Source organism: Electrophorus electricus, chromosome 7, assembly GCF_041902795.1.
Source record: "Electrophorus electricus isolate QZ-2024a chromosome 7, ASM4190279v1, whole genome shotgun sequence".
Classification (NCBI taxonomy): domain Eukaryota; kingdom Metazoa; phylum Chordata; class Actinopteri; order Gymnotiformes; family Gymnotidae; genus Electrophorus; species Electrophorus electricus.
This window is the reverse complement of record NC_137503.1, coordinates 12,372,008-12,389,161: the sequence shown is the minus strand read 5'-3', so window position 1 is coordinate 12,389,161 and position 17,154 is coordinate 12,372,008. Positions and strand designations below refer to the sequence as shown.

General features: G+C 40.4%; 1 protein-coding gene across 4 annotated transcripts in view; it reads left to right on the top strand.

Moving 5' to 3' along the window:
• The window catches only part of arhgap9 (Rho GTPase activating protein 9), a 30,590-nt gene extending 14,989 nt beyond the window's left edge, over positions 1 to 15,601 (top strand). The window contains exons 7-20 of one of the 4 annotated variants that reach the window (XM_035524705.2): positions 1,275 to 1,439; positions 1,560 to 1,631; positions 3,589 to 3,650; positions 7,175 to 7,262; positions 7,435 to 7,530; positions 7,829 to 7,927; positions 8,077 to 8,194; positions 8,459 to 8,578; positions 10,966 to 11,064; positions 11,188 to 11,265; positions 11,451 to 11,504; positions 12,468 to 12,602; positions 13,036 to 13,141; positions 14,188 to 15,601. In XM_035524705.2, coding sequence (XP_035380598.1) covers positions 1,275 to 1,439; positions 1,560 to 1,631; positions 3,589 to 3,650; positions 7,175 to 7,262; positions 7,435 to 7,530; positions 7,829 to 7,927; positions 8,077 to 8,194; positions 8,459 to 8,578; positions 10,966 to 11,064; positions 11,188 to 11,265; positions 11,451 to 11,504; positions 12,468 to 12,602; positions 13,036 to 13,141; positions 14,188 to 14,380 — 1,485 coding nt within the window. In that variant the 3' untranslated portion in view covers positions 14,381 to 15,601. Of the gene's footprint in view, positions 1 to 1,274; positions 1,440 to 1,559; positions 1,632 to 3,588; positions 3,651 to 7,174; positions 7,263 to 7,434; positions 7,531 to 7,828; positions 7,928 to 8,076; positions 8,195 to 8,458; positions 8,579 to 10,965; positions 11,065 to 11,187; positions 11,353 to 11,450; positions 11,505 to 12,467; positions 12,603 to 13,035; positions 13,142 to 14,187 lie in introns of those variants that run through there. The other 3 variants (XM_081717957.1, XR_014124588.1, XM_035524706.2) reach the window with 3 other exon arrangements.
• The last annotated feature ends 1,553 nt before the right edge of the window (positions 15,602 to 17,154 follow it).

The window sequence follows — 17,154 nt, the reverse complement described above, 5'->3', positions numbered from 1 at the left end:
GCACAATGGGAAGGGAACTCAAGGGATTGGGACTAAACAGCTGTGTAGCCTTAAGAAAACCACTCGTCAGTTAGGCTAATCGGGAAAAACAGCTTCAATTTGCTAGGGAGCATAAAGATCGGACTCTGGAGTAATGGAAGAAGGTCATGTGGTCTGATGAGTCAGGATTTACCCTGTTCCAGAGTGATGGGCGCATCAGGGTAAGAAGAGAGGCAGCTGAAATGAGGCACCCATCATGTCTAGTGCCTACCATACAAGCCTGTGGGTGCAGTGCTATGATCTGGGATTGCTGCAGTTGGTCAGGTCTAGGTTCAGCAACATTATGTGCCCAAAGAATGAGGTCAGCTGACTACCTGAATATACTCAACGACCAGGTTATTCCATCAATGGATTTTTTCTTCCCTGATGGCATGGGCATATTCCAAGATGACAATGCCAGGAATCATTGGGCTCAGATTGTGAAAGAGTGGTTCAGGGAGCATGAGACGACATTTTCACACATGGATTGGCCACCACAGAATCCAGACCTGAACCCTATTGAGAATCTTTGGGATCTGCTGGAGAAGACGTTGCGCAGTGGTCCAAATCTCCCATCATCAATACAAGATCTTAGGGAAAAATTATTGCAACTCTGGACAGAAACAAATGTTGTGACACTGCAGAAGCTTGTGCAAATAATGCCACAGCAAATGTGTGCCATAATCAAAGCTAAAGGCGGTCCAACGAAATATTAGAGTGTGTGACCTTTTTTTTGGCCAGGCAGTGTACATTTGCTTATTAGAAAAACTAAGTTATTTAGAAGTCCAACGACAGTAGTCAGCAGCAGTCGTGAAGGGGTTCTGGCTAATTGTGTAACTATGAGAATTGTGTTGGAAGGAACTCTACCTATGACATGCAATCTGAATCTCTTGTGGTAGTGGCAAGGGATAGTTCAGTAATTCTGTGATACTGTGGTTCAGTAATTCTGGGGTAGTTTTGGGGTGAGCTCTAATCCAGAGCACATGGCCACCTAGTAGTCTGATCTGTAGTCACACTGCACAGTGGCGGTTTCTGCCTCTCTGATAAGCTGTTTTAGACATCACTGAAAGCGATTGCTAATTGATTTGTGAGAAGGAAATTAAAGATGTTGTAGTTGATTGGATTGGACTTGTATGGCTTGAACTGAACTGAGCTAAACTTAACTGGAATGAATTTAGATAATATAAATTCACATTGTATGAACATGGATTTGGCAGAGCTAAATGGAACTGATCTGCATTTTTTCCATACTGCAGATCATGCAGCGAGCAGCATCATCAGATGCACTAATTTCTGCCTCCTTCAGCAATGCTGACACCCAGCACAGAAACTCTGCTTTAGAAGGGGGCGGGGGGCACATCAGCCACTCCTACCCCATGATGCTGCCTCCCCAAGCAGACATGATATCTTCCAATGGCCAGGTACCTCTAAAATACAGGCACAGACAAAAATAAACATATAGAGACTGTACAAAGCATGCACAAAGGCGCACACACACACAGGCAGACCTCAGTAATGCCTTTTTAAAACCCCATGAACAGTCCGAGTACCCAGTGTTGATGGAGTCACCTTCTACTGACAGTTCCCCAGATAGTGATGGTGGAATGACACCGGTAAGAAACACTGTATGCCCGCACACCCCCACACCCTCACACCGTGAAGTTTGTGTCTATATAAGTCTATATAACAAGGCATGATCCTGAGTGCTAGACTAGCTGGGGCCAGTATTTCAACTGCCAACCTTGTGGGATTTTCCCATGCAAAGATGTTGAGAGTATACCAAGAATGGTGTAATTGAGGAAAAATATCCAGGGGGATGTCAAGGATCGCTCTGACAAACCGGTGGTGCATAGTCAAGCAAACTGCAGCCAAATACAGCACTGGGGTTTCAACTATCATGTCTGAATGCACAACTCGGGCATGTATGGGCTATATGTGCATATGGGATATAACAGTAGCAGACCACTTCGAGTGCCATTGCTGTCTAAGGGAAACGGAAAGGCAAGACTCCAGTGGCGCAAAAGAGCGCAAAAATTGGATCATTGTGCAGTGGAAAAACACTGATGAATCCATATTTCAGTTGCACCATGCTGTTATGAGGGTCACAAATTAGCACAAGCAACATGAATCTATGAGCCCTGCCTGTCAGATGTCAACAGTTCAGACTGGTCAGTGGTGTAATTGTATGGGGAATGTTTTCTTGGCACATTCTGGGTTCTCTGATACTTGTGGATGGGCATTTGGACAGTAGGATTTACCTAAGCATTGTGACTGACAAAGTTCATTCCTTCATGGCAGCCTTTTTACCCTATGGCAGGACACTTTCAGCAGGACAATGCATCATGTTGCAAGGGTTGTATAGTCATAGACTGGGTCCAGGAGCACAATCCCCAGGTCCTAATTCTATAGAGCATGAGGTACAATGTGCTGGGACAAGAAAGAATGTGCAGCTCAGAGCATGTTGAGCATGTCAGTACCTCCATCAAATTTGCAGCAACTGCGAGAAGCTATCCTGTTTTGAATGGGCCAAGATTCCTTGAGAATGATTTCAACACCTAGTATAATCTATGCCACAGTGAATTGCTGTAGTTCTGAAAGCCAAAGAAGGTCCAATGTGTTACTAGATGAGTGCCTCTAATAAGGTGGTCATTCAGTGTATCAGATTGTTCTTTAATCCAGGCCATTTTAAGAAAAAGAACAGCCTAAATGATCACATAACTAAAATGATTCACCTGTGCTTATGTATGCAGTAGAATTTCCATGAAGATAAACATGAACATTTCACCAGAACATGTTACTAGCTGGCCACCAACAGTAGCCTATTTCTTTGACACGATTTTAAAATGTCAGTGGCTGTACTATACTAATTCACTTTCCTAAGTGGGTTTGCAGTTTTTATGAAGTGAAACATTCAAAACACGAACACTGTTTTTTGGTGTGAAATTGCGATAAATGGTCAGCTCATTGTCATTTTTTAGTCAAACAGAATGTACAGCATACTAAGTGTGAAGATAAACGCCTAAAACCTAACAGGTTTTTAAAGCAAGAGTGATGAGAAAACAGACCAGCAAATGTGCAATGAACTGAAAAAAAGACTGAAAAAATGTATAAAATTGAACTGACGGGGAAGAAAAAAAAACATTTGCCATTATCTTTTACTATAGGATTTTTAATATGGCATGAGAGTGGCAATAATATTCAGTACAGCAACCAAACACCAATGCAATTTGCTCATTTATGTCAATATGTCAATATTGGCTTATACCCCCCCCCCCCCTCCCCCCAAAAAAGCGAAATATCATCAGTGTGCCGATATATCTGTCGACCACTCATCTTGTCTATGAAGAGTCCTGGTTGTGACTACTATGCAGTGGTATTGATAGAAATAAAGCATTTTTGTTCCAGTGGAAGAATGCTTAAATAAAGATTTTCGGTATAACTAAGGTTCACCTAAATCCACTTCTCACAAAATTTGCAGTCTAACTAATACACTAATCCTCTACATTCAGTAACATACTACACACTGCTACTGCACTTGAACTAACATTATTTCTCCAACTCTCAATGCAGGAGCTTGAAAAAGCAGGTCTGCTCAACAAGACCAAGATAGCAGAAGGTGGCAGGAAGCTGAGGTAAGCTTATCTTAAAGGACACATGTCCCATGCCTGCGCCCTGCCATGCGCGTGGAAGTAGGTGTTTTGTTCTGAACTGCAGCAAGTATTGTCATAGAAATGTTTCCGAGAGTCCTGTTAAGGTTAGGACAAGAGGACTTTTTGCTGGCCAGTTAATATGTGCATGCTTTTTCTGCAGGGAAGACTTTTGTATAAGCAAGATAAGCCTGAGCTCAGCTGAGCAGCATTAAACTCATTCTGTATGTCATTTTGAAATAATGTCATGCTAGGCTGGACAGCATCTGACAGCTTTGTGCTTCATGCAAAATATACATTTAGGAGTGAGGAACATTTGTTATCTGGAATTATGTTCCATAATTCTGTTTCTGTAGCTGAACAAAAAAAACTTTTGGTACTACAGAAGAATTTCATCAAATATGTTTGCCTAATGACAAACATATACTGTTAAGAGTATCTTAACAGTATGCAGCTAGAAATAGATGCATCTTTAAATGACACTTTCTGCACATTGCTCTTTTTGATGAGAGTTTTCCTAAAAAGCCATCAAGGAAGATTCCTATGTGGCACTAACGAGTTCGAAGGGGTTTAATCGTATCTTTGTGTTGTTATTTGAATACTGAATTATGACTCACTCTAAACACAGCTATTGATCCTAAACCTGCCACAACGTCTAGAAAACACTACTATAACCATGGCAATGTTAGCAAGAATTTTCTGTTGGCACAGCACCAGGAGGCAAGAATGGTTTGTATCCTGGGAGATACAAAAAAAATCTTCATTTTGGCTTTATGTTCACACTGTCTGTTCCCTGTAGCATAAGTGAGCTCTGTCAGCTTGGTGATGTGTAGGCAGGCCCTTCTAACCCTTCAGAGAAGGGATAACAAAAATGTGGATGGAAAAAATAAAATCTAAGCCCATTTCATAAATAAAACATAAAACATCAACCTATTTATATAGGCTAGTTTACATAATCATGGTTACTATAGGACATATTTCTATCTGGGAATGGTACTAATCAAAACCGTTTGTTAGTATGGCTGCAGGTTCTCGCTTCTGAGATCGTGCCTATGTGCCTCTTCGGGTGATATTTTGAAAGGTTCTGTAATGTAAGTCTATTAGCAAAATGACAGGAAATCTGACCAATTATGGGGGCTGGTCTGTAGGGGCCTGGTCCTTCTCAGTGTTCTGAAGACAGAGCTATGGCATAATTGGTAACACATCACTACGTTATCCAGCTAAATTGTGAGACAGACTTTGTGGTGTACCTAGTTGAAAAGCCTTTTTCAAGGCAAACCTTCAATGAAAATCTCAGAATAATACAGTGAGGTTGGCCAGTTCTATTTTTAAATCTTAAACGGAAAAGATAAACCTATGCAGCCACATTGTTTCTGTAAGATGAATTATGAGAAGTATGCCTGGTTAACAACTTGCCTGAGGTATACACACTACATTTGTTTTGTCTGTATTTGTATTTGTACTGCATTACTGAATCCACATAAAGGGGTGGTTATGCAGAAGGCCTGTCTACTTTATTTACAGTATCCCCTCCAGGAAATACCTATAAAGCACAGGTTTTGACAGTTGTGAAATGGCTTAAAGGGATGTTTTAAAATAGATAAATTAGGAAAAGCTATTGTTGACGTTACATTAACTGTTCTACTTACTATCTTTGTTTTTAAAAGATGGATAAGAACAAACAAGAAGGTGTCATGTAGCTTATTTGCTCCCGCAAGTTTTGTGTTAAACACTGACTGCTCAGTTTCCTACTCCTCAAGCTGAAGAACATTTTTCATCCTCTGACCATTTAGGATTTAATTTTCTGCACTTATCACTTCCTGTACTAGTGGAATTTTGAATTGTTGATAGGTGGTGTTAGTTTTTATAGAGTTGATGACTTAGCATAAGCTTACACAAGCTGTTTGTATCTTGTGGATTTAACTATGTTGCCATAGTAACTATCTGAATCCTGTTCCCACACACAGATTATTTTGCATTTTTGCTGCATATCCATAACCAAGTCAAGAAGTTTAATGCAATCCTCCTAATGCCACCCCTTAGCATAACTAAACTTATCCCTGAAGTATTTAAAATAAATGAAGTATTTAAAATAAATGTAAACAAAAACTATAACTGCAGGCCTTTCCTTTTGTTTACCACATATTGAGCTGTTCTTCAAGCATTAACTGGGTTTACATGTGGCTGACCAACCAATCATACCTTCTCTTCAAACAAGTCTGTGTGTCTTTGAGGGTGAACTAAGAGGCAGGAAATTTCAATCCTCCATATGCTGTTGTGCAAACCCTGTGTTTGGAAGGCCTGTATGAAACACCTTGAAAACAAGATCTGACAACAAGCTGTGAAAACAAGGCTGCTACTTTTGAGATTGTCATAATATTCTTCTTTGGTGTCTCCAGACTTACCTAGCTTTATCTGTGAAATGGACAGCAACAAACTTTCTTAGACTAACCAAAGAAAAGCCTGAGTTCATGCTGTGAGGGTCTAAGGGCATCTTTTGAAAGGCTTGTCATCTTCAGTTGGCACTTGAGAATGTTATAGTTACTCTTTTTGATTCAGTTCGTAATCTAGTTGCTATTCTCCATCCCTCCCTCTCTATTCAGATAGATACCTTACTATAAATAAACAGCATTTTTGAATTTTCTTCCCAACATTATTCACCTCTGCTCATTCATCTTTCTTGATGATGCAGAAATCCTAGTTTATGCTTTCATTATCTCTTACAGAGATTACTGTAACTCACTTTTGGCCCCATCCAAAACTCGTAAATAAACTGCAGTATAACCAGATCAGCATGGGCATAACTTTACTTTGAAAAGTGCTGGGGACAAGAATGTGTACTGGGCATTGGATTCACTTTAGCTGCCCCTCAAATTTACATTTCCTTTAAAAAGCCAAGTCCTCAGGCATGCATGTTCACTGAGAAGAACTCAGTGAAAGGAAGCGGTTCATGTCACGATAGGTTTTATGGCTGTATTTACCAACAATACAAGATGTAGCAGCAACATGCTTTAAAATACATTTGTAATGCAGGTGTTTTCTAGTTACTTTGATTAAAAATGCTTTTAGATTTTTATCTAAAATTATTTTGACTTAGTTCAGTTAAAACTAACTAAATGGCATGTCTCCAGTATCCCCAGCATAAATTACGTCGATGCATAGTAAGAGGCTTGGACATATCTCTTTAGTGCTCTGTCAGATACATTGGCTTCCCATGTCTGCTCACAGTCAAACTCCCTACCAGCACATCCATTCTTATCCATATGTACCTTCCTGCTCTCTTAGATCTGCTGCCTCAGGTCTGCTTTCCACTCCTCACACATAGTTGTCTGGTGCTAGATCATTCAGTGCCACAGCCTCTAAACTCTGCAACTCCCTGCCTTTTCACTTTCAGAATTGTTTTACTCTGTATGCTCGTTTATGAGTATAACACTGTGTGTGTGTGTGTGTGTGTGTGTGTGTGTGTGTGTGTGTGTGTGTGTGTGTGTGTGTGTAATTTTCTTTTCCAGGAAAAACTGGAACCTGTCCTGGGTGGTGTTGGTAGGGAACAGTCTTATGTTCTTTAAAGATCCCAAAACCCAAAGTCCTGAAATCTGGGTAAGAGCTACCTCAGCTGAATCATGTCTGAAAACCATTCAAATACCTCCATGAAACACATCTGTTTTGTAATGCCACAAATGCAAATGTCACTGTGTATCTGTGTATGTGTATCTGTGTGTGTGTATGTCTATGTGTGTCTATGTGTGTCTCTGTGTATGTGTATGTGTAGAAACCGGGTAACAGTTGTCCAGAGAGCAGTGTGGATTTAAGAGGGGCTAAGCTGAACTGGGCCAATGACCTTTCCAGCAGGAAGAATGTCTTCAAGGTGAGAGACAGAGTGCGTGGTGGGCATTCAGCCCAACCAGGCTATGTTTACCATTTTTTAAATGATGAATAATAAAATTGTTGCTGAAATTTGACCTTAAATTCAATGGTTCAGACAAAGTAATACTGGAACTATTTGTGATTGAAACAGCTAGTTCCCCTCTAACTTCCTCTAGGCCTTGTGAAGTATAACGTGTGTGTGTGTGTGTGTGTGTGTGTGTGTGTGTGTGTGTGTGTGTGTCTGTGTGTGTCTGTGTGTGTCTGTGTGTGTCTGTGTATGTATATGTGTGTTTACGTAGCTAAGGACAGTTACAGGGAATGAGTTTTTGCTACAATCAGAGACAGTCTCTTTGATCAGTGAGTGGTACACAACAATTCAAAAAGTCATTGACAAATTGGTGAGTCTCTCTTATTATAGTTACTATATATTTCTATATATGGCAGATTATACTTTTTTTTATACTTATTAATATTATACCAATATATTTTTACATATATACTTAATATCTATTAATGTATACTTGATGTTTGTGTGCGTGTGTTTTAGGATAAAGACAATCCTCTGGACAATGTGTTACTGTATTCACTGAGGAGAGCAGGCTCCATGGAAATGCTGGATCAGAGTGGAGATGAGGAAGAGAACCGTACAGGATTCAGGACCACACGTTAGTCACAAACACACACACACAAACCTGGACAAAGGTTATGGGGACCTAGGGTTGAACTTTATCACGTGATGACTAAATATTGATAACCCTAACCTTAATTTTAGTTAAATCTATGCATAACTACTTAGAGTAGTTTTAAAGTACCAATAGGTATGCATTTGTTAGGGAAATTTATGCCCACACAGTGTATGTGTATGTCTGCTAAACTCACACACATCACTCTCTCTCTCATTCTGTGTCTGCGTGTGTATGTGGATTCAGTCCCTCGCTCTGTATCTAATTTGGAGAATTCGGAGCGGAAGCGTGTGAAGAACCGTCTGAAGAAACTCATAATGAGAAGACCTCCATTGCAGGCACTACAGGAGAAAGGTCTTATCAAAGGTGAGCAGATATGCCACCCCAAGGCTACCACTGGAGAAATGTTAAAGCGTGGGTGGGTAAACAAAAAGTGCTTGATTGCTGGGGGTCGATGGATAAGCCAGTAAACAAGACTTATTCTGATGTACAGAATATCTTCACTGACCTATGAGAAAGACGCTTATGGCAAATTAAAAACCCACAGTGGGCATTTTTTTTCTTGTCAAGAGTGCAAAGAGAACCTGTCAGTGTGAAATTTAGTTTTGTCACAGCTATGTGTATGGCAGGGAAGATAACTCCAGTAATCTTATGCAGAATACAGTTGCAGTAGGATCCAAACATCTGTATCCACTACCAAGAGCTTAAGAATTTGGCACAATGATAATTTTTCAGTACAGGAGAAAAAAACACCTCTAACTTTTTGACGCAGCTCCTTTGACATTGTTACAAACAGCAGAAAGATGTCTCGCAACAGTCCTCCTTCAAAGTTGTAGCACTAACGACAGTTAAGATTGTTTGTCAGGCTCATGCTTATTAACTTTTGAATGAAATACACTGCCTGGCCAAAAAAAGGTCACCATCTGGATTTAATTAAGCAAATAGGTAAGAGCCTCCCATTGGATAATTTCTGCATAGGTGATTATTTCAGCTGGCAACAAGTTATTTAACCCTAACTGATGCAGTGAGTAGCTTCTCATTTGTTAAACAACCATCGAAAGACACATCCTGTGGTCGTGGAAAAGATGTTAATCTGTTTCAGAAGGGTCAAATGCATCAAGCAGAGAAAACATCTAAGGAGATTGCTGAAATGACTAAAATCGGGTTAAGAACTGCCCAACGAATTATTAAAAAATGGAAGGACAGTGGAGAAACATCATCTTCGAGGAAGGAATGTGGTCATAAAAAAATCTTTAATGATCGTGATCGGCGTTCACTTAAACGTGTGGTGAAATCAAATCGTAGAAATCAACAGTAGAACTCAGAGATATGTTTAACAGTGAAAGTAAGAGCATTTCCACACGCACAATGTGAAGGGAACTCAAGGGATTGGGACTAAACAGCTGTGTAGCCTTAAGAAAACCACTCGTCAGTGAGGCTAACCGGCAAAAATGGCTTCAATTTGCTAGGGAGCATAAAGATTGGACTCTGGAGTAATGGAAGAAGGTCATGTGGTCTGATGAGTCCAGATTTACCATGTTCCAGAGTGAAGGACACATCAGGGTAAGAAGGGTGCATCACTTCAGCCACTTCTCATCATGTCTAGTGCCTACCATACAAGCCTGTGGGGGCAGTGCTATGATCTGGGCTTGCTGCAGTTGGTCAGGTCTAGGTTCAGCAATGTTATGTGGCCAAAGAATGAGGTCAGCTGACTACCTGAATATACTGAACAGCCAGGTTATTCCATTAATGGATTTTTTTTCTTCCCTGTTGGCACGGGCATATTCCAAGATGACAATGCCAGGATTCATCGGGCTCAAATTGTGAGAGAGTGGTTCAGGGAGCATGAAACACATGGAGTTGTTCAGGGAGCATGAGACACATGGATTGGCCACCACAGAGTCCAGACCTGAACCCTATTGAGAATCTTTGGGATGTGCTGGAAAAGACTTTGCGCACTGGTCCAAAACTCCCATCATCAATACAAGATTCTGGGGAAAATTAATGCAACTCTGGACAGAAATAAATGTTGTGACATTGCAGAAGTTTGTGGAAATGATGCCACAGTGAATGTGTTCCGTAATCAAAGCTAAAGGCAGTCCAACGAAATATTAGAGTGTATGACCTTTTTTTTTGGCCAGGCAGTATATATGGTGTGGCAGATTTTAAATATGAAGTTGGCAGTGTGTCAGCAGGCCAAAACTAAAATTACCTAAGTAAATAGTGTATTTTTCAATGATATTTCTTTGAATAAAATGCTTTTTTGATAAATAAATAAAAACAGGTCTTTCTGCTGGACTTTTGGACCTGACTGTATGCAACATCCTAGTCATTTAATATATCATAACATCTCAGTGTACTAAGCACAGAAAAGAGCAAATATTTCTAATGATTAATCCATGAGCTGTTTAACAGAGGTAGTACAAAACAGAGCTACATGGAATTACTTAACTGCAGTTATGAATCAGACAATAAGCTGTGTAGCTTTAAACTCTACATATGACTTGCACATCAAAGTCAGTAATAATGCATCCTTAAGATGATTATACAATATATACACAAGCCCTGCCTGTACAACAACTGATTAGTCTTCCTATGCTGTTTTTCATTTTAGTGCAGTAAGAGTAGAGCATGGCAGCTGATATAGTGTGTGTGTTTGTGTGTTTGTGTGTTTGTGTGTGTGTGTGTGTGTGTGTGTGTGTGTGTGTGTGTGTGTGTGTGTGTGTGTGTGTGTGTGTGTGTGGTGCTCTCAGACCAGGTGTTTGGCTGTTCTTTGGAGGTGCTGTGTGAGCGAGAGAAAAGTACAGTGCCACGATTTGTTCGAAAGTGCACAGAAACAGTAGAGAAGAAAGGTTTGTCCACTGAGCACATTCCGTCCATGATGCCTATTTCTGCCTGACGTCAAACCACTTATAGCAGTGTTTTGGTAGTAGATGACTGATTTTGTGTGTATGTGTGCCCACGTGCACTTTCAGGTTTAGACACAGATGGCATCTACAGAGTCAGTGGGAACCTGGCAGTGATCCAGAAACTACGCTTTGCTGTCAACCATGGTGAGACAGAAAGCAAGGCTGTGAGAGCCAAAGAAATATGCTGTTTTCACTCATGAGTGCTTCACGTTGATTCTCTCCTATGCTCGGGTACAGTCTGCCAAAATCATGGTGTGAGGGTGAGTGTCTTTATCTAATCAGGCAGTGATGTGTTGACAGTGACCTGTTGACCCTGTCTATTCTTCCAGAGCGAGCGGTGTCTACAGATGGACGCTATCTCTTCCCAGAGCATTTAGTGCAAGGTAGCCCACCCAACTGGCAAGAGCGGGATTCCCTGCTCCCTGTCACTCTAACGCTGCTTTGCTTTCAGTCTGCAATCTCGAAGAAAGCGGCCCTTAAACACTGGTCCAGGAACCGCAGCTCCTGTACCTGCCAAAGACTTGAAGGAATAGTTCACTCAAAAAAGGTTAGGGCTGAAAATAGAGAATAGAGAAATAGAGAACCTAGTATGATTTAAATTAGCAGTTTAATAATAACACAAAGCTAACTGGACACCACTCGATTTCATTTATTATTAGCCACTTTAGCATTTGGGTAAACTATTGCTTTAATAGCTACAATAGGAGTCATTAAAGCCTGGTCTCATATCATTGGGAGCGAGCAGCTTCAGCCATTGCTGTCTAAGAAGCGCTTTAAGCCAGTGTCTCTCCAGGAGGCTGACTGGGAAATGCTGCTCATTACTGCATGGCTAAATGGTTTTTTTGTTTGTTTGTTTTTTGCTTTTCACAGAGGAATAGTGTTTAAGATTCATTATGGGACTTTGTGATGATGATAGGAAGACCACTGTTGCTAGCTGTCGGGGACTGATGGGATTGATTTCCATGAACAGATTTTGATAATATCCCTCTAGATATGCGTCTGTGTGTGTGAATAGCACATTAATATATGAAGAAATGCTGTAGGCCAGTGTTTGCACTTCCATGGTATATTCCTCCTTTTGCTGCGCTGTCTTCTCTCTGTCTCTCTGCCTGTTCACTTCCTTCTTCTACAACCCCAAGCCAAGCAACTTTCCACTGCACTAAATATGACTGTATTTGTTTGCAAGCACGGTGCTTTCTTTGGGTCTTAGAGAAAATGCGGCACTCATCATATGTTGTTCTCTGTGTCTCCTCATGACTCCTCTAAACCCACCTTGACTGGCCACCTTTTCTCCCTGCATTGCTCCCAATCCTCTCTGGTTCCCCGGCCTCGTCCATGTGGCTCAGTGGAGCACGTGGACCTGGAAGACCCACAGTGGGAGGACATCCACGTGGTCACTGGAGCCCTGAAGCTCTTCTTCAGAGAGCTGCCAGAGCCACTCGTCCCTTACAGACTCTTTCACGACATGGTCGAGACTGTCAGTAAGTGGGAGAAGGAGAGAGAGGCTGATGTATGGATGGATGGATGCATGGATAAATGGATAGATACATACATTTATGAATCATGTGTGGCCCAAAAGTATAAGAAGAGTGACGCCTTTCATTTTTGTTGCATAGCCTTGTCAAACAGTTGAGATTAAAAGACAAATATTAAACAATAGCACCATCGTTTCTGGGTGTGCTGGAATTTGTTGTTTTGGAATAATAGCACTTGTGTGCTAACTCATTTTTGGTGAGTGACATTACTTCAAAAGAATTAAAATAATATAAAAGTTGGTATATGAGTCCAAATGCCTATAACTACACCCCACTTCACTAGGAACCACAAATGCTGAATTATGGAAAATACTTATGCGTTTATGCTATTAGAAGAGGCATTGTTTATCTAATACTGGTCTTTCTATCTCTCCTGTAGAGATTTCAGATTACTTGGACAAGGTAGACCGGATGAAGTCACTGGTCATCAGCATGCCATGCCCCAACCGTGACACAATGAGACACATGTTCCATCACCTTAAGCGGTAAGAATGTGTTCACCAGGTGTGGTTTGCATTCAGATCATGTAGGATCTTGATCAATTAGAACCAGATTCTTTCATTCCTAGCACAACTGATCCACTAACACTATTTCTATTCTGAGTGGTTACAAAAATCTCACGTACATTTATTTGTGATGTCAGCGGGTTTATGATTGTAGGAAGAATTACTTTTAGGGAAAAAAGTTTTTTTATTTACTTATTTTTTTCTCTGCAGAAGTTAAAGGATATGTCTGTGATTTTTTTTAACCCATACCTTAATTTAAATCTTTTTTTCCCCACCCTATGCAATCTTGCATTGTGCAATCTCTCTGATGGCTTCAGATAGTGAGGAAGACACTGCTCCTATGCAGGTCTGGACAGAGCTGAAATATGGGACAGTCATTTAAGCCTATTACACTCAGACAAATCGCCTTTTCAAAGACAGTAAACTTGCAGTGGAGTCGTTTAGCTGCCGTGCAATATGTTTTCAGCCACTAGAGGGGATTCTGTATTCACTGATCACTGGATGAAGTCGCTCAGTGGCATGGACAGTCCCATACAGACCAAACAGCTAAGAGTGATAATGCAGGATTGTCGGTACAGGCCTAAATCAAGAGTACAGCTGATCCTAAGTTCTCTCAGAGAGGTTTTTTTTTATACATATACAAACAATAGTTGCAGGATAATAAACCCGTTTGTCGTGATCTGAATGATGCTCCGCCCACTTAACTTCCTTCCTTTCTCCACTTTTCTTTCTCTTTCTCTCTTTCTCTCTTTCTCTCTTTCTCTGTCCACTGAAACTTCTCCTCCCTTTCTTCCCTCCCCTCCCTCTTTTCACTTTTTAATGTGGAAGTTTCGAGCAATTTGCTGGCTAGATCCGAGCTGAAGTAGGAATGGCATTTTTAGAAGAATGCCTCATACTGTGGTTTTAACCCCTTCCTTTTCACCCGAGCATGCTGCGCTTGCGCTCACATGCACACTTACATGGTTTCTGTTTCCCTTTCTCTCTCTGTCTCCATCTGTATCTCTCTCTCTGTCTCTGTCTCGCAGGGTGATGGAACACTCGGACAGCAATCGCATGACAACGCAGAACATTGGGATTGTCTTTGGACCAACTCTGATGCGGCCGGAAAGTGACTGTGGAAACATAGCCATTAACATGGTCTATCAGAACCAGGCAGTGGAACTCATCCTCACTGAATGCGAGCAGATCTTTGGACCTGAGTCACCACAATCTCTCTGACACTGTTGAGGGGCAAAGACAGCCGCGGAACCTGCTCGTTGTGAACCAAAAATGACCTGAACTCAGAAAGGCTGCGGCACAAGGTTAACTCCATGGATCTGCAGAACTATGTATGCCTGTATGTCATCCTGGTGGGTGGGTGTGTGGGTGGACAGGTGGGTAGATGGAACTGCTTGAGCAAAAATCAGCCAGTTGTCATATAGTGTGTGCATAATACCAAAAAAAAAAAAGAAGCAAATCTTAAAGACGTGCGTGTGCATGTGTGTGCGTGCGTGTGCGTGTGTGTGTGTGTGTGAGAGAGATGTCTCAAGTGTTTTTTATTGTGTTGGACAACTACAGAGTCTTTGGGAAAGCCAAAGATCATAGGTGTTGCCAAAAATGACATTAGGTAGATGAAGTATATTCCCAGTAAGCACAAGCATGAGCACAGGTCAAAGGTTTACCATGTTCACATGGTCACCTGTACTTGACTCTTTTTAGGAAAGTCAAAATGATTCAGTGTAATTCAACATACTCTGTAATCCCACTTTCCATTGTTCCATTAGTATCGTGTGCGCGGGTGTGTGCACGTGCACGTGTGTGTGCACGTGCGTGTGTGTGTGCACGTGTGCATGTGTGTGTGTGCGTGCGTGTGCGTGATAGCAGTGCAGAGGTATATTCTATATGTTGCTCACTGATGGGGTAGATTTCTTTGCCACTATTGGTCCAAATCTCTGCTTTTAATAACAGAACAAAGGAGCAGCTAAAATTGCATATGTTTAAAAAATGTTGAGTACACCGCCCACCCTCCAGCACCAGAGCTTTGGTAATTTTATATTGACTGTGGTTTGGCAGGAGACAAGAAAGAGCGAGAGAGACGAAAAAGAACAGAGAAAGCATGCATGGATTATAATGTTAGAGTTTATATATTTATTTTTATTTTCTTATTATTGCAGTAGGAGACGTGGGGAATCTGGAGATTACTAAAGCATTTCAAGCTCAGATCTACTGAAATCTTGCTGTTATTATTTTCTAACAATGCTCAGATGTAGTTTAAGCAACTGTTGTCCTTCGCTTCACACTGATGTGACTTACTCATGTCTTCTCCATGTCAACAGTGTTTTACAAACTGTGTTCTGACTGAAGTAACCTTTAAAGCCAGCATCTTATAGCCTACAGAGGTAAAACATATGCATGTCCCATGTTGGACTTATCACAATAAATCTGACTAGCTCAACAGGATTCTTGCTTTCGCTGCCACCAGTGTCTGCTCTAATAATATATCTTCAACTGACCTCTGAAAATGTGTATTAAATACTTTTATATGAGTTAGTCCCTAGCATGATTTGTAATAATAAACATTATTTCTATAAATGTTTATTTTTTAAATCAAAAAGTACAGGTTTGGGATAGGATCTACTTTACTGTTATAACCCTACATTATCATCATTATCAACGTCATCATCATCATCATCATCATCATCATCATCATCATCATCATAGGACTATTAGATGTTAAAAAAACTAGCAAACATAAAACACAGTATCTGAACTGGAAAGCTCTTGTGAGAATGGCATGCAAAGTATAGTCTTTCATTAAGCTGACTGCAGAGGCCCAGAGGCCTAAGGATGACACCTTGATACATTAACTTTGTATTTACTTACTTATTTAGTGGCATTTGGCACATAGCTAATAATATGTTACATATGTTGGTCAACAGCTAAATTATACACGTATGCATCTTATTTTAGAGTAATGATTTATGTCATTACTTTTACTCTGCTATTTAAGTTTTTCTTTCAGAATTATGCATATACTCTCAATCAGGTGAGTAGAGTGTGATTAGGTCAAACTGACATCTCTTCTTTAGGCTTAATCAGTTTGCTTATGTAGAGGAAAAGTGTGTACCCCACTGGTACACACTGGTAAAACTAATTTTTGTGATAAAATTACTTTCGGGCATACATCTACTAACAGCTTATCTTTCAAAACACTGCTTTATCTTGTAGGTCTGTCAGCAGAATTTGCCCTGACAGACTGACCATGTTTGTCCTGACAGAAGTCAACATGCTAGCTAGCTAGCTGTATGTTCAGTCTTTACTAAACCACAGTGCAGCTCACTAGCAAAAAAGCGTGTTGATGCTGAGAATGCCATTATCTGGGACAGAGATTATCACTTTACAGGAGGAATCTGTGAAGTAAAAAGGTAAATAGGGATGGGGTGTAAATAGGAAAGCAAGCAAACAAACAAAGCAAGGTAGCGAGGTGAAAGCAGAAGCATCAGAAATGGTAGAGGAGAAATACATGATGCCAAATTCAGTGGCAGTGTACATTGGACCTGTAGGTTACCCAGGACATTTCAAGTCTTCTAGTTTATTATTTATTTTTTATTAGCTAAATAATAACATTTTGTCTATTTATATAGCTAGGTTATTAATCTTTTTTATTGTTCAATATGTGCCACATGTACATATTTGAACACAATACACTCAAGAGCTAAAACTGTTCATTATAAGAGGGCATAAGACAAGCTTGATCACTTCTGGAAAATTAGCTTTTCTTTCTTTTGGTCTAAGAGCAAAACAATTTTAATAATAATAATAGAATGAGTTTCAGTAAATTCAGGGGTCATAACACATCGTCTACAACATTTTCTCATGAATGTAATAATAAAATATTAATTTATCTCAGAATCATCCTGATGCAAATAAATGAGACACAAATATTATTAGGTGACTTTGGTGTGGGTGGACTGGTATTAACTAAACTTGGGGATTTACCCCAGGAAGGATTT